This window comes from Caloenas nicobarica, chromosome 1, assembly GCF_036013445.1.
Source record: "Caloenas nicobarica isolate bCalNic1 chromosome 1, bCalNic1.hap1, whole genome shotgun sequence".
In the NCBI taxonomy this organism is placed as follows: domain Eukaryota; kingdom Metazoa; phylum Chordata; class Aves; order Columbiformes; family Columbidae; genus Caloenas; species Caloenas nicobarica.
In genome coordinates, this window is record NC_088245.1 from 27,048,146 (window position 1) to 27,066,512 (window position 18,367).

Here is an 18,367-nt window from a genome sequence, read left to right on the forward strand (position 1 = left end):
ACTTTAGTCCCTGTATCGTCATCTACAGGGTATAAAAGCCCCACTCAGCTGATCTGCTTACATCACACAACCAGCCGCTTTCTGATAACGAACCGCTTTTCTGCTGCACCGCTGTCTGATAAGACAGTTGAACTCCCCAGTCTTGTGGAAGCTGTTCCAAAAGCAGCGTGTGGCAGACTGTATATATAGGAGATTCCAGGGTTTACATTATTATGGAATTTTTATTCCCATTCCACTTCATTGAAAGACTTTCTGCATGTTTCTGGAGTAACCTGCTCATGCTTTTAACATTTGGCTATGGCACCATACTGTCAGAATCCTCTCTCCCCTCTAAACTGTGTCATAAAAATAGGAGCTCGACAATCTCATCTTCCATTTGTCTAATACTTCTCAGAGTTAACAACTGTGGAATTTGATGGCTGCCTCTTTAATTTGCTGGTTTCTATATGGGCGTCCTGAATTTTCATCTTAAAATCTTATTCATAGATGAGTCTGATTGCCATGTCAGATAGATCATTGATCTCCCACTATTTCAGATATTCTTCAAACCTCACTTGCTTTCAGGTGCTATTAGGCTCCATAATGGAATTAAAATTTCATTTTAAAAAGAAATCTAAGGTTTTTATTAACAAATTAATGGCAAAGTCAGATTCAAAGTGAATAGTTTTTGTAGGCAAGAGGCTGTCTTGCACAAATGCTATCAGCATGAATTAGGCTGTAGATTTCAGTTAGTCTTACATTAACTAGATGGTGTTTGGCAGTGATTTAAGACAGTTTTTGATTATTGTTAAAAAAATAAATCTTCTGTCTTAAAAATGAAATTACCACCACTTGACTTTGTAACTCCATGTATTGTTCTTGCTTTAGTTGGTGTTTCAAAGTATAAACCTTATTCTTAGGAGAACAAAGAGCCTTTTAAATATAACTTTTCCACCAGATAGTCAATTTGTGCTTCGTGTGAAATTCGTGACAGTTCTCAGAGGCAATTCTTAAAGATGTGATTTTTGTCAATAACGGTTAGTTTTCTAGAACTGGGCTCATTTACATGTTCAGATTGCCTTTCTTCATTTACACTCCAATCACTTGTTTTTGGAAGGGGCAGAAACATTTGGGTTCATTTAATCCCCTTATAATCCTTGCTCTGGACATTTGACACTGTTAGTATTTTGTAAGTGGCACTGCTTTTTGTGCGTTTTTGCAATTGCAAATGGGAAATGTATCCCATAACCTGAAATCTTCAAAGAAAGATTGCTTAAACTCTAGTTAGTGGTCTGCTGTTTCATTTTAATAGTATAGAGATGTTATTTTAATATCCCTCATTTATTGACTACAAACAGACTCAAAAGAACTTTAATAAATTTATCTGCAGTATTCAGGTAAATATTGAGGGGCTCCTTTGTCTTTTACTCAAACTAATGCTTACATTTTATTGCACTTATTCTTCAGTCCCATTTTATTTTTGTTTTTTAAGGGAACTTAATCTATTTTGGCTGAGTGTTTTGGCAAACTGCGGAACTAAATAAACTTCGGGCAACAGATGTTATGCAATTATGGAAAGACATTTCACTCAAAATTTTCTGCTGGGAAAAGAAAAAAATAGGGTTTATAAATACATATGGAAATAGACTTTGTCTTAGAGAAGATAAACCAAATTTAATAACACTGTTTCCATTAGGATAATGTAGTCATTAATGCCTGAATTGAAGTCACTTACTTTTTTTTCAGTTTCTTTTTTAAGTATGACTTCTCTTGAGGTGAACAGCATCTAAAACACTACAAATACTAGTGAAACTTTCTTCCCATATCTGCCTTTTCATGCCCTCTAGTCACAGATTCAGTTAGTTTTATTAATGTTCTGGTTGATTTTAATCTGTTTTATTTACTTTTTTCAGAAAATGTTAGAATTTCAAATTCACTTTCAGTTAAAGCAGAGTGTGGTGAAATCTTATCCATATTTTATTGTATAGTAAGTAGTGAGCTTCAAGCAGAATTTGTTAATATTTTTAAACAACAGTGCAAAACAAATTTAACATATTAAAAAAGACATTGAAAGAGTCCTCCTTTTTTTGTTGTTGTTGTTTTTCAATAAATTTATGTTTCTTTCTTCTTACTGTGGTGTCAGAATAGCTGATAATAGCCTAATCACTAAAGTATTCTATTTATTAATTTTAAAACAATTTCCTGGTTGGCTCAGATTGCTTTAAGAACATATCAACAGCCTGGTATTTCAGTAAAGGAATGTCTTGGGTCCAGAAAGAGCAACTATTAAGAGCAAGCTTAGGGCACCGATTGTTTCGGTTACGTGTTCTGCAAAATGACTGTGACGATACCTTCTCTGAGAGCCAGGGCATTGGACCGCACGTCGCTCTTTCCATGCCTGGTAGGCAAAGACGGCAGCTTTTGTCATTAACGTTGAACAGACAGCACACAGAGAAGTTCCAATGGACATTTATGGCCTGATTCAAAATCTGCGACAGTGTTTTCATTAACTTCAGTAGCCTTTGAGCTGGTGCCAAAATGCTTCCGCTCTGTTTGGATTTCTACATTTCAATGGCTGTAAGACTTCAAACTGGAAACCTATGTAGGCAGTTGGATTTTCATACCCCTGGGATCTTTGCTTTCACTTTCTTCTTGGTTTTGCGCTTTCAATGTCACTCTTCAATGAAGTGTGTTTTTTATTTTGCTCATTTCTGTAATGATTGATTTATTCTCTCTATACAATTGGCTTCGAAGATAAAAGGCAACGGGGGGGCGGGGAGGAACTGATCTGGGCTCTGAAATTAACCATCTCACATTCTGAAGCTGATGCCAGAAGCTGTTTTTGTCTGTCCCTCTGCCCTTCATCACTGCATGGCCTACAAGCTTTCACAGATGCTTCACATTTCCTAACTTTTTGCATCTGTAATGGTGTACCTTATTTATCTGTATTTTCTAATTTTGGTGTATTTTGCTGGATTTATTCAGCTTTATTAAGTTGCTTTACATTGATAATAGAAGCTAAGGTTATATTTATGTTATTACCTGGGTTTTGTATCTTTCAGTAGCAGGTTTTCATCAAATGATTAACCTAGCATAATGAATTCATCATTGAATTGCAACAACATAATTTTAATTTCAAGGAGTTGAAATGAAAGTGAAGATACCACACATGGCACAAAAAAATTCTTTTGCATTTCTGTTAAAAACAAAAAACAAAACAAAACTTCCACTATTTTCAATAAGGAAGGGAACCCAGAAATACTATTCATGTTACGAAACTGCTTGGCAAATTGAACTTCGTGCTTAAAGCTTGGTGTCAGGCTCCTCAAATTCCCCCAAATAATTCCAGTATAACTTGGACAAAGAACGTTAACATCTGGAGCGCCACCCAAGCGACAAACCAATGTCCACTGTTAGTTAACTACCATGGCAAGACAGTAAAAACTACACCAGTACCATTTTAAAAACATTGGTATATATAACAGCAGCTGCATCACAGTTAGTTTTAAATAATAACAAAGGATTGGAAAAGTAAAAACGCTTTTATAATGGAAACGAAGAATAAAAGTTATTGTTCGGACCTTTGGGGATTTTTAAGAGTTAACTTTTCTCAAACATTGGAAGTGGGAATACTTTTTTTTTTTACCACTCAAAGGATGCAGTTTAGTTTCTCAATTGCTTTTGGTTTTGTTTTCTTGGGTTTTTTTACAAACTTCAGAAAACCCTCAAAATGCTCTAATTAAAAATATTGGAGAAACAAATATTAGTGGTAGTCAGAAGGTAGGTTCAGAATTGAAGATGGATGGAGATACCTTTATAGTTTGTCATTGGTTTAAAGTTGGATTTATACGGTAACTTCATAGCTGTAGTGATGACTTCTTACAGTCAATATTGAATAAGTTGAATAATAAGGTAACATTGCGAAAATTCTGCAAATACTTTTCCTTTGCATACTAAACTAGTAAACTTAATTTGAAATGACAAATTTAGCTTACTTTAGAAACAAATATGAAAGTATTCCAAGCATTAATTTTTTTGTTGTTCTGAACCAGGATCGAACTGAGTGTTCTTCATTGAGGCTGCTCAGATGATGGATACTTGTGCAAGTCTGGGCCTTAATTAAAACTTACGCAGATATTGCAAGGTTCTCAGATCTGTTGCTTGTATAGAATTCTGTTGGGAACTCCCATATTAAATTTTGTTTTTGCAAAATGTGGAGCAAATCATCCCAGCATGGTAGAGCTACTGCCACATGCTTTTTTAGTTGTAGGTGTAGGAGGTTGGACAGCACTTCATCAGCTTGATGGAGCTGGAGGTGATGCCGTGCAGCTCCTCTTCAGTCCTGGCTGTTGCGGAACCACAGTAAAAGCTGCGTGAACCTGCTTTGTATTGTCAGATCTCAGCCTCATATGATAGCTTGTGTGGCCACAGAATAAAAAGTTCTTGATTAAAGAGAGAAATATAATGTGGATTTTCTAAAGGTAATAGTGAAAATAAGAAAAGAATCTTTCTCCTATTTTCTCTTGCAGTCCTTGATCAAGGAAGAATGCACAAAATTTTCTATGCCTTATGCAGTAAACTTCATATTCTTAACAAACTCCCTACTAAAGCTAATAAGTAATGAAGAGAACATTTAACCAAGATAACTCCTAAGCTTTCAAAGCTTTGAACTGAAAATTATTTTTTAACGGGGTGACTTGAAAGCTTTCACCTGTAAGTTTTATATAACCTGTTATTCATTCACACTGGAGCATTTTATAATATATTGTTTACGTATTGCTGAGTAAAAGGAACATTACCTTAAGGTACAGTTCAATAATAAATATATTTATTTCTATATTACTGGTGTAAATTATTTCTACTTTTTTTGGCAAACTTATTGAAAGGCACTTGAAATTGTTAAGCGGCCCTCTATGCAATCTATCTGTACAACTACAGGTGAGATGTAAATACTAAAGTTTGCACTAAGGTGGTAAATGAGGATGAAATTTTGTATGAAAATAAGTATTTTGTTCTGGAAAAATTTCTTTACATACTTTAAAAAGCCTTTTAGCATATCAGCAATTAAATTAATACTTTCTACGTTTTAATAATATAACTTTTTTGAGACATCCAGCTGCTACTATAGTTCATAACAAGTTTCACGTTAACCTTTTGTAATGAAATCCTGTCCATTTGCGTTAACAACTGTCACCCCTGTATGTGGTTTTTATTCTTCGGAATACCTTCTGATGTATAGACAAAACATCATCACAAAACTTCTGGTAAACTAACAAATCGTGTCATTTTGAAGATCCTTTTTGATTTTTTAAAAGAACACGGAAAACGCAAAGCTTTATTTATGCGCCTTCCATCTAACTTCTGTTGCTTTAACTCACAGGCTGGTCTTCCTCCCTAACCCCTTTGTTAACAAGTGGTGGTCCTGTCCCCCTGGGTGGCAGGCCCACCCTTCTTCACCAAGCTGCTGCCCAGGGAAATGTCACTTTATTATCAATGCTGCTTAATGAAGAAGGACTGGACATTAATTACTCTTGTGAAGATGGCTATTCTGCCTTGTATTCTGCTGCTACGAATGGACATACAGGTAAGTGATTCTAAGTTTTGTTATGATATTCAAGTGAATTAGGGAAAGCTTATTTCATAAGTATTAAACATTAAATTAGGTCAAGTACATGTTTTTAAAAATGTGAAATTGAAACTGAGATATATAGATTGTATTACAAGAGTTGTAGTGTGATGTGTATATATAACCAACACTTTCAGAGGTAGAATTTTGGAACACGGGAAGCATTCTTCCTTGTGATAACATTCTGCAGGAACATCCATTCTAATTTTCCACTCCCTTCCTGTAAAAAGCCATCAGATATCATCACCCCATGTTCTGTGACAAACTGAAGATCTTTTGTAGCAAAGACAACTTGAAAGAAAGAACGTCGCTCTACAGGGAGTAAGCAGGAAAGAGTAGGTCATCACCAGTGTTTTAATGTTCTGTAGCAGCAGTGAAAATGGTGGAAGATGGTTTCAGAGTAGTGTGTCACTTTGGAAGGAAAAAGAACTGTTTCGAACTAGATGAGGTAGCCTTAGTTTATTCTCTAGACTCTAGTGAGATGGTTCACATTTTTCTTTTCCCCACTACGCCAACCCTCAGTCTTGAGAAGGTCACATCCCTGAACCTTTCAACAGTGAGTCTTCATATTTTATGAATATATTTTTGAAATGAGGCAAATATGTTAAGAACAGATACAAATTTCATGGATACAAGCTCCAAGCGACAATTTTCAGTCTGTTAACATAAGGCTCTCAAACAGCAGTTTTCTTTAAAATTCCAGTACGTTACTGTAGTTTTTCCTACTGATGTAAAAATCTCCTAGATTCTTATATTGCAAATAATTTTATTATGCTGTTTTGGACACTAAAGATGAAATTCACGAATACTAGTGACAAAAATTCTATTAATTTTTGGTAAAGTCAAGATTTTATTTCACAGTAAAAGGTGGGAATAGTGCCTTTAAAACTGACAGTTTCTTTGCTATTGCCAAGAACCTTAAAATATTGGGAAAGTCCTTTATTTTATTTTATTTTATTTTCTTCCTTTGGCACTAATAATTTTTTTTTTCAACTTTTTTTCTTCAGTATTAAGAGTCCCAGTTTACTATACTGTGTGGATTCCCCCACCCCCCATGCCCAAATGGGTGTTCTGCAGATTCTTCTATGCTTACTTGCATTTGTCGTTGCTGGTGTTTGTGGGAGACCATAACTGACCCAATTCTTCTTTACTCCTCTTGTATTGCTAATATGTTTCCAAGCAAATGTCCTAATGTTCAGTTCCAATTACTGAGCAGCTCTTACTGACAGCAATTTGGGTTCTTATTTTATTGTCAAACTTTCAAACAAGAGAAGCACTAGACAGAAGTATGAAAACACAATAATAAAAACAAACACATGCATATGCATCCTGAAATTGTTTAGTATATTTTACTTTTTAAGATAAAAAATGTATTGCAAAGGTTTTAGTGTTATACTTCTATTTATAGTTGACAGGATGTGAAAAACACTTTGTTGTACAAATCGTTGCATTTTCGCAACTAGGTGGATCATATAGATTCCAAATGAGGGAATCACACAGCAGCAGTATTGACATCTCTTTAATGCGTTATATGATAATTGAGAGTAGTAGATTTATGATATTTTTAGAGAAAGGTTTCTGAGCTTAACTTTAATATATTATCCTTTCTTTGTTACTTGCAGTTTGTTCCAAAGTACGGGGATAGATGTTCTTCAAAGCAGAGGCATAAAACCCAATTTATGTAAAAGTTTGTAGGCTTAATAAAGGAAGTGTAGGGATAAATCTATTCTTTTAAAAATTCCTTTTTAATAGCTTTTTTTAACCAGCTAGGAATAAATGACACTAATGTAATTTTAAGGATAAAATAATTTATCGTACAGTTTTTTTCATTGTGTTGAGTAGGATTGTCAATGGTAAATTACTGTCTTTTGGCTGCTTTTTATTTCCTTAGAACCATTTAAATTGGAAAAGACCCTTAAGATCACAGAGTCCAACGGTAGGACTTAACACCCCGGCAAATGATCACACCATAATTTAATTTATTGAGATACTTTCAACCTGGAGTTAGTGACTAAATAGATTCAGAGATTTCCAGGACCCTTCGTTTCTTCTGAGTCAACTAACCAGATTTTCTAATTTCTTCTGGGAAATAATTGGTCAGAAGAAAAGAGTAGCTCTAGACTTGTTAGGAGTCGGCATAGTGAGTACCTCCCTTCAGTAACAAACACAGTGTCGCAAGGAGCCTGGGAAGAGTGCAAAGTGAATGATCTCCACACATTTTCAGTAAAGAAATAACACTATTTAAGATGTGTAGATAAATAGAGAAAGGTAGAGCACACTGTAACCAGCATGTTGGCAGCAGATCTTGTGCGCTCAGCCTAGTCTGTAGAGAAAATTGAGTTACTCAGGAAAAGAGGAGACTCAAATAGTCTTTCCTAATCACAAAATGTGTAGCCTTCCAGTTCATAAACAGTTGCCTTTTGAGAGCTGCAGCTGAGGGATTTTCCAGCACATGAAGCTCAAAGCAGCTGCTTGCTTTCCTGTACACACTGTCCCCAGTTCTGCAGGACTGAGAGAACCTCACCCTAAAAATACTCACTTAATACTGTCTTTGTGTTTGAAGTGACACAGGGAAATCATTGATTTTATAGTTTAAACACTAGACTGGGATAGCTGAAGAGATTGTTTTGTCAGGCTGTCTTGGTTTGGTCTATTAACAAAGCAGGAGCCACTTCAGGTTATTATGCACTTCATAACATGTACAGTAGTTCACTTAGCTAATATATCTGCATATCTGTATTGTGTTGCCAATCCTGACCATTCTCTGCCACGCAAGGTGGTTGAGAAAGAGAGAATAAAGTAATGAGTTCCTGAAACTGAGAGATATGAAGATAACAATATCCTTTGGACTCAGCTGTGAGCAAATCATATGCAGTTATTGTCTAATTGATTCTCTTCTATTCTGAGTATTTGGAGGCTGTGGCACCCTGATTGATAGGAAAAACTGGAATGATGTGAGAAGTAGAAAGGAGTGAGGTGCAGGGACATACAGCTACACAGACTCAGCTCTGCAGAGCCACTGGATGTACCTGCGTGGTGTTTGCCAGCACTCTGGAAGAACTAACTACCCAGCTGTGGTGGAGAGCAGTAAAGTCTCCAGGTGTTTGTGCTAATAAGCTTCTGTGTTTTGCTTTTGCTTTGACCAAAACCTTCAACTAAGTGACAACGTCAGTGTCTGTTTTGTGCCTGCCCTTGGTCCAGTCCTGTCCGCTGCTGGTTGCTGCTGTCACCGACAGCAGTGACCTGGTGTTAGTGAGTCTGGACCGACCCAAACTACCCTTCTCCAATCTCAACCAAAAGTCCATCCAGAGGACCCAGACTTCTTGGAAATTATTGCTCTTTTCCTTGATGTGCAGAACAGGTCCTGTAGAGCTCACTAGCTCATATGCTATGCCTTCTGAAAGTAGCTGTATTTCGTCATCCTTGCACCTATCCCTGAGAATAAACAGCTCTTTTCAGTTATCTTCATCAGAAACAGTATTTTCACACAGATAAACTACCACTGCAAGGTTCTGTCAATAATCGTGAGTTAAACGTACCTTTCTAGAAAGGTGGTTTAATTCTGTGTGTTTTTCATGGCTTTTGCATGGCTAATATATGCTTTGTGACGAAACCAAAGCGTATGCCAGCCCAGTACTTGAAGCTGCTAGAAGAAAATTTTTTCAACATCCTTCATAAACTTTAGAAATATTTTAGGATGTCAAACAGGAATCAGTATTTTCAAGTTAACTGTTTAATGTAAGACTGGGATTGGCAATGGAAAGAGGAAAAAATTCTGTCATTGTAAGCAGAGTGTTTTTTCTGTTACAAAGTGATTGAAAAGATAATTTTATTTTAATTTATATTATATTACAAGTGGAAATACTAGGTAAGTTAGCTACCTGGGAGCTTCTTTATGACTTCAAAAATGATTACAGATGAAGTCTTGGTAGCTTATCCTGGCAAACTTTTTTTTTTTTTTGAAAGGTCATTTCAGGTCAGATTATTTATTTAAGAATCATAATTTACATTATAATAATTTACAGTATTTGAAAATCTTATTTCTCGATGTTAAATTATTTATTCAGTCAACCCCACAACATCTGTATTAATATTTGAAGCAATTGTAGCAAGAATAAGTACATTCAAGAATGGTTTAGATTAGTCGGATTTCTAAGTAATTCTAAATATGTTTCTGATATCTAGAGATAAGCTTCACTAGCAAAGCTTGGCTCCAGGATCTAAGCTGGTGCTGGAACAGAGCGCATTAAACTTGCTCAGAAATCAAGTCAAGAGTTTATAATTGGTGTTGTAGCTGAGCTTATTGTCGAAGTAGTGGCTTCAGCTACAAAATACTTGTTTTATTTTGGTCTAGAACCAATTTCAAGAATATAGAGCAGATTAAGTATTTTCTTTAAAATTAATTGCATCAAATTATAGTCCAATTTGTGGATGAAAAGCAGTCTAGTTACTATGTAATTAATTATCTTAATTTAGCGGTAGGATGGTGGAATCAGGCTGGTACTATTTTTAGCATGTCATTTTGGAGATACGTGAATGGGAAGGGTTTGGGGAGGTTTGAGTTTGTCAGTTTATCTCATTTGTCATTGCAATCACGTGTCAAACTGTCCTCACCCGGGAGCGGGCAGCCTGTTGAGGTGTGTGTAGCTTGCGAGCATCTCCCCCATGGCTGTTGTATTTCAGATGTGCACGTGACTGCTGGTGGGACTGAGCTGCCTTTGAGGGCTGCTGGGTAATTCAAATTCCCCACTTTGCAGGGGCATAACACTGTGGGAGTTGCCAGCACTGGGGATGTGTTTGGATCCCAGTAGAACCTAATCCAGGCCCTTTTTGCAAGAGAGTGGCAGTGCCCCCAGGGACTTATTCTCACCTCTCTCCTGCAAACTGCTTCCTGAGCTTCAGTTCGCTGAGGTGCACAATGTATAGTCAAAAAGACTGGTTGCTGTTGCCCCTTTGGTAGGTTTTAATTTCTGGTGGTTTTAACCACTTGCTTTTGTTTCATTGATCTATGGTTTGGCTCAATTTACAGATTGTGTGAGATTGCTGCTGACTGCAGAAGCACAAGTTGATGCTGCTGATAAAAATGGCTTTACACCCTTGTGTTCAGCAGTTGCTCAGGGACATGTCAAGTAAGTGAAGTCTTACGATTTTGCCCATCAGCTATTACTCAATTTTATTTTCTCTTTACATTATATTATATACTTTTCCCGTTACATTACTGTTGCATTCATAGGTATAAATGCATTTAACTATCATTTATTCAAAGCATCTACTGAAACTCATATTCATATGCCATTCTGGTTTTAACATTTTCCATTTGTTTTGTTTCCAATTGCAGCTCTTAAGGTTGTTGAATGTGTATCCTTAGTAACAACAATCCGATACTGGTCTACATGTGTGTGACATACCTTTGAATTTCTTAATTTACTTTGAGTTCTCAACCATAATACAGGATTAACAGGCGAAGGAGGAAAGAAATTATTTTTGCACTGGTTTTGAAGCATAGAGAACTATAAATATCATATTCAGAGACAAAATAACATTAATCTGAATGTTCTCTTGAGCGATACAGAATCAAATACTTTCAACAAAACAGTTCTTTTTAAGGTTTAAGGTTTTTTGGATCAAGAACCTTGAAAAACAGAAAATCATGTGTGAGTCAAAGAATATTTCTAAGAACATTCTTCAAAAGGTAGTTACAAAACTTTCCTTTTAATTTTTGAAGCTCCTAATTTCATAAAGATTGGTGTTTTATGACAGCATGATTAGAAAATTGTGTCGTCTTTTTATACTGAGAACCAGCACACAGCAATTCATCCAGATGGTTGGTTTTTTCTTCCCTTTTCCTCCCTTCAGCAGGGGAGCTGAAGACTGATGTTACGTTTCTGTTCTGCAACTTCACTGTGCATCCCAGAATCATAGGAACTAGAACTGAAAGTTGGAATCAACCGCTAGATAAACTCTATCACAGCATCCTTATCCAAATAAAACTGTTTTCTAAATGCAAAAAATCTTAAACAGCATGACTAGGGATCTTTATTACAGACTTTACCTTTGTTTTATGTAATTTTGGGTTTGCTTATCTTTCAGGTTTTGATTATTTTAATGTTGCATTTTGCTATTTTTAAGGATTTTACCATGGTATAGTAAAATAGAGGGGTCAGTGTCTTTGAGTGTTGTTATACTGTGATAAGCCCTGGCCCAACAATGAGAAAGAGGAAGAATGGAGTTCCTGTGCTTCTCATGTTCTTCCATGAATGTGTAAGGATCATCAGAGATTCTTGCCACTTCTCAGAGAACTTCAAGTTTGTCAACTGATGGGTGTCTTTTGCTGGGAGTCTTAATCCAGAAGTAGCAGATTCCCAGTAGGTGTTTTGAGCACAGAAATATGTATCTAGTTAAATGTTTTACATTAAACCTGTGAAACTTATATGTATCTTGACAAGACGAACCAGAAATATACTCTTCATATTCTCTCACTAAAAAAAATCTTAGACTTTACTTAAATAGAAAGCTATTTATTTCTCTGATTTACCCTCAAAACACTTTGCTGTATTTTGGCTGTTGTGTTATGATATTGCAGACTTTATGTGCTTTTTCCCTTAGAGTTACTTATGTAGTATGAAAACCCTAAACACTTTTCTTACTTTCACTTTTTTTAGATACTAAACATGAAACAAATTGTAAAAGTGAGTGTGGAATAATAATGGGCCCAGCCAAAAACATCAGGGAGACTAGGAGTGCTGCAGCCTGTTTGATTTGTTGATCACTTCAAAGTTCTGGCTCAGAAAAACTCTGTAATTGGCAGATTTTGGGGCAATAGTATGGTCTGTCTCCTTTCAAGTGTTGTGTTACTTAGTCCGTGTTACTTGTACTACAGCACTAAGAATCTGGGGTTAGCGACAGCACTAAACCACTCTCATTTACACAGTACTTGTATGTGACATTTTCTAGCCAGTCCCCTGTTCCAGCCCTCCATACAGTCAGAAAGAAATTATAGTTGTTTAGGACCATTCATTAATTTCACCAATTCCAGAAGTGCTTATAGGAGAAAATTTCAAAATCATTTCTTATGTGGTCCAGGCCAGGCTGACCTTACCTGACCTTGAGATGGAAAGTCAGTGTAGCATTTCCAGAATCATTGAATGCAATGCAAAACAACAAAATGGACTTTTTTAACATAGCAGACTTGAAATTCAATCTACAGTGGTTTTATGGAAGCGTCTGATTATGAGCCCATCTTAAGATGACTTTTGTGGCTGTCCAGTTAAGATACATGTTCAACATTTGATAAGGTAGAGCATTACTTTGATTTGTATTTTCTCTATTTGTTTGAGCGTTTTCAGAAAGTGTAGCTAAGTAATACATGTTAATGTTATCTGTTTAATTCTTTTCTAAAAGAGGTCATTTTACCTTGAATTTGGTTGATTTTCTGACTAAATAAGAACTTAGTAAAAGGAGATAATTTTTTTTAACGCTTGTATTTTTTTCATTTGTAATTTCATATATGCTTATATCCTTATATATATATAGTTTTAAATATTTTGTCATCCTGTTTGCTATAGTATGATCCAACCCATAGTTATGAATCTATGGCATTGCATTAGTTGCTTTGAAGCTTTATTGTTGACATCCTTCTATTTTTATGGACTAACAAATATTGAGCCAGAGAGATGGGGAATTATCTTTGTTTAAAGCCCTTGTTTGAACTACAGAGGGAATAGACTGGAATTAAGATTTTTCTAAAGTCTTGAGAGTTGCTGAAAAGCTGCATTTGGGAAGGGAAAGGGAGCCAACCCTGGCACAAGGATTGGGAAGAAAACTGGACCTACTGCTGCAGGGTTCTGAGGAAGTACAGGATCTTGGGTTCCAGTGCTGGTCCCCAGTGAGTCTTTCCTCAGCCCTCCACCCCATGTTCTCTTCCACCAACACCCCCCAAGCCACCCTGCTGGAGTTGCCTTCATTCCATGGTCTAAGTGGTGGGTACTGCCACAGCTCTTCTGCTGGCCCTGCCAGTTTAATTCCCTAGGCCAGGGTCCTTTTTACCGCTATCTGAAGCTAGTCTTAGTCCTTTTTATTTTATTTCTTTGTAAAACTATTTTAAATATCAGTAGTCAGGAAAAAAATGTTACTTTTTTGCTCAGCTGAAGGTTTTTCTTAAGTAGCTGTCATCAAACTTTTATTAGCTTTGTGAAATTAAATGTTTTATAGTCACTGTTTTTAAATGCATCTACAGTAGTTTAAGATTTATGGGTTTAAAGTAACCTGATTTTCTGTCTTTATGTGTTTGTATAAAATGATATCTTATACTTGTGAATATGTGATGGATAAAGTCCCAGGTAGATCTGTATCTATAAAATTAGTACTTTATTAAAAAAAGTAAATGTTGTAAGTTATAAAGAGTTTTTGGATGTCAAATATAAGATAATTTTACTACCTTATTGTTTGCTGTAGGTGTGCAGAATTGTTAATTATGTATCAGGCTAATATTAACCATGCTGCTGAAAGAGGACAGACACCTTTGTACCTGGCCTGTAAAAATGGAAATAACGATTGTATTAAGCTGTTGTTGGAAGGTGGAGCAGATCGAACATTAAAAACCAGTGTAAGTTAATATAGCTTGTAAAGGTAAAGTACCTTGTATAGTACTGAAAAACTGCAAACAGCTAGGAAATATTTCCATTAAAATGCTTATTTAAAATTTTCTTTAAAGTTGGTCTAAACCACGTAATTTGACATTAGTATTTTGTTTTCATCATACCTTCTGTTTTGGTTTTTTAAGCTTGTGGGTCCCTTCCAATTCAGGACATTCTATGATTTTATGACTTATTTTTAAGGTGGAAAAGTGGAGATGTGGATTTTGCTTCCACCTTTTATGTTAAGGTGCTTTATTTTTGTCCTTGAAGGGACCCCCACACCCAAATTTTCCAGCCAGTATTGTAAAGTCTCATATATCACAAATGGGAGAAAATGGAAAAAAAATTGTATATGCAGGAGAAGGGTAGGAGGACTGTCTCAAGATTAATGTCTAGGTGTTGCCCTTTTCGGGTGCTTTTCTGAAGTTTTTCCCAGGATTTTGATATAAACATGACAATAAACATGGGATGTAGGCTGTCCAGAAACAAGGCAAAAAGAGTATTAGCTTCACAGTACGTTCTGCTCCTCTACTACACTGAATTTTTTTGGTTTATTTATTTTGGGCTTGGAAAGTAAATGTATTTGACTTGAAATGAGAAAAAGTTATGATGTCAAAGCCATGAAAACATCTGGATGATTAATTGATTAATGCAACATGAGACAAATTATTGATTGTTAGAATCATGTTAGTTTGATACATTAGAAGGAAACAATCTATTAACAGCATGTAAGTCCTGTATCACTCAGACTCTTCTAAAAGTTTTGAAGTCTCTGTTGGACTGTCCTTGGAGAAAGCTGTAAAATTTTCTTCTGCTGCTACATTTCCTTCCCTCTCTTTTTTCCACCTCAAAACACATACAAGCAACTCTTTTTTGCTAAAGGATTATTTTTTCACTCTTGCTTATGTTTTTAATTTCCAAACAGAGCCTCCCATTCAGATTCATTGCTGATATAAGTTCTGCGAACATTTTTCTATGTGTTTGGTGGGAGCGTGATTTTGCTTTTCTTTTTTTAGGATGGCTGGTCACCAGTTCATGCAGCAGTGGATTCTGGCAATGTTGACAGTCTCAAGCTCCTTATGTACTATGGAGAGCCAAACAATGGGAACTCTTTGGCTGCTGCAGAGGCTGATGTAGACTGCTTTGATTTGGAGAAGAGAGAAGACAACTATAGCAATAGAGTAAAGCCTGTTATTTCTGCAGATCTCATCAACCATGCTGACAAAGAGGGTTGGACTGCTGCCCACATAGCAGCATCAAAAGGCTTTAAGGTCAGTCTCTATGAAGAAGTTACAGTAACCTGATAGCATTTAGGCATGATAAATCCTTCTTTTTTAGTTTCAAAGAACTAAAACTTAAATCAATCATTTAACAGAGACAGACAGATACTTGCAGTGGATAGTTTACGCCAGAAGCTAGGTGTCAAATCGGGTGAATTGTCATATTTAAATGCCTGTTTGTTTTGGGAAAACAATAAAAAGAGAAAAAATGATTACGAGAGATTCAAATTTTCAAAGTTAAGGTGAGGTGAATTGCATTCTAAATGCCAATTGCTTGAGTGTCAGGTACTTACTATAGATATTAGATGAACATGGTTTCCAGTTACAGTTAGGGATGATTTAACTTTGAACAATTTTTCCCATGGGAGGGAGAGGAGGAAAAGAAATTTGAGAATCAGATATGTGCAGTAATACGTTGTTTAATTTGTTATTTTGGGCAGCCTTTTTAGCTGGCCGTTAATAAGTTTTTTGGGGCTGGGATAACTGATGACATGGAGAATGACCTGATGGGTCTTACTGGTGATAAACAGGAAGAGTTCTGGAAATTTGATATTGCTTGAAGATTTTGACATCAGAAGCTTTACACTTCTAACACTGATTGTCCAAGACTTTGAAAATCAGCTTGTGATTACATGCCTAATGCAATATCTATCATTATGTTTTCCTTTTTTCCTAATAAATTTACTACAATAAATTCAAAATAGGCACAGATTTAAGATTCATTTCATTAAATTATTTTTTTAGGGACCAGCCACTGCTTACTCTGCATTTTGCATTACAAACAGAGTCAATATTCCATCACTAGTGTCTGCTAGGCAGGTACAGACTTATTTCACTTTCCACTCATCTCAGTTTAGATGGAGCTTAAGGTATTTGTTATAGTCTGCAAATACCTAAATAGTGGGCAATGAGTTGCTTCTTTCTGCAATAATACAATCCTCAGGAACTTGGACACTAGGTTTTGTTTACTGTCTAAAAGCAGCTTTGGCTAAATGTTCACTCTGATGGCTCTGACAGTGGAAGTGTTCACATACACCTTTCACGAATAACTCATGGGTTTGAGTTTCTGAGCACGTTCCAAGTCAACTGTTTAATAAGTTCTGCACTGGGGGCCGAGGGTATTCTCTTGGGTGACAAAGGCAATATAGAGCTGGTAGTCAGATTCTCAGGTTTGATGCAGAGACTTTACATAACTGTATTTGGTTAAATGTATTTATTGACTTGAGAGATGTTTGGGATATTAAGAAGCTAAAGCAAGCTTAATAGCCATCTTCAAGTACTGTTAACACTTCAACTTCATTCTCTAATCCTTTATCTGCACTGCATGTCATTCGTGACACTGCATGATAGCTGCATATAAAGAATAATGGCACTTGCGCACTTTTCTTTAGAGACTGGCAGGTGCCATTCATTACAGATGCTAGGGCATCTTAGCTGGTATTTCATAGGCAACAGAGCCAACAAAACTTGTTATTTTACTAAGGAAATAAGCCTTATTTCTTTGTTCTCTCTCACTTCTTTCTTCACTCTGCTTCCCACTGTCAGCCTCACAGTTCAGTCCTCTGCCTTCTGCTGTCTTTGCCATTCATTGTACCCATCTTTGGAGATGCATGTGTAAGAATTTCAGTTAGGAGTCTAACTGCATACTGGTATGACACTTTAATGCAGCAAATGAACAAGTAAATAATACAGTTCTTACCTTTGCAGAACTGTCTAGAAATCCTTTGTAGCCATGGTGGACTAGAGGCTGAGAGAAAAGATAAGTGTAATCGAACATTGCATGATGTTGCTACTGATGATTGCAAACATCTCCTAGAAAACTTAAGTAAGTAAATGCCATCAGCACTATATAAAAATGTTTGTAGTAAGAAGCTTGCGGGACAAAAATGAGAACTATTAAAAGCGTAGTTGTCACTTTTTTGGCACCACAGAATTAAGTTTTCTTAACCTGGCAAGTTTCTATTCTCCAAATTTTGCAAAAGCGTATGATAAAATTTTGTTGGAGATTATTAAATGACTGATATCTTTATTTTTAAAACATTTGAAAAGATGGTATATGTTGTAAATGTGCAAACATCCGTATTCTCTTAAAATTTCTAAATTTAATGTTAGTAATTACTTTTTCCAAAGCTATTACCCTCCTTGTACCTCTTCTTGCAATTCTCACAGAAAAATTACTTGGTGGTGGGTGCCTGTCAAATTTCCTCCGGCTAAGACAATCATCTAGTCCTATCGGAATCTCTTTTAAGAGCATAGCTTTATTTGTCACTGGTTTATTGTTGAGGGGATTGTTCACTTTATTCTTCAAAAAAAGTCTTAGAGACAAGATCAAACAACTTCTTTTTTTCCAACATCAATAACTTTTGTCAGAAGGTTGTTCTTCTGCTGAAACTTGTCACCTTCTTCCTTCTCTGTAACTTTTCTCAAAATTCAGTAGAGCAGGATGACCTGTGTATTTCTTGAGTTAGAACTTAGTCCATTCACTCACAAGTTCTGTGTTTTCTATTTCTCTGTGTAGTCAGAAGTGTCATCTTTGTAGATTTGTATGCTTGGTATTTTTTTCACTTTTTTGTGTTGTGGGATGTAGGGCTATAGGTAGCCAACGTCGCTGATTGCCAACAAAATAGGGAAGCTTTCTGTGTGCTGCTTCTGATTTTCCTCTTCAGCTATTATAATATCTAGGTTCTTACCATTTTACTGTAGATGCAGAGGGGAACACAATTCACTTTCTATTAGAAACTCCTGTGTGGTCTACTTCTTTATCAGAAGCCAATTCTCACAGCTGAATCTGTAGCCTCTTAAATTGATGCTTGTGTTGTCTTCATCAGTCCTAGTACCCTGTTTCT

At 36.0% G+C, this 18,367-nt stretch overlaps 1 protein-coding gene across 1 annotated transcript in view; it reads left to right on the top strand.

The window, feature by feature from the left end:
- CTTNBP2 (cortactin binding protein 2) overlaps positions 1-18,367 on the top strand; it is an 87,438-nt gene that overhangs the window by 42,620 nt on the left and 26,451 nt on the right. Inside the window, 5 exon segments of the mRNA XM_065652414.1 lie at positions 5,360-5,563; positions 10,635-10,734; positions 14,060-14,210; positions 15,258-15,512; positions 17,229-17,346. Coding sequence (XP_065508486.1) covers positions 5,360-5,563; positions 10,635-10,734; positions 14,060-14,210; positions 15,258-15,512; positions 17,229-17,346 — 828 coding nt within the window.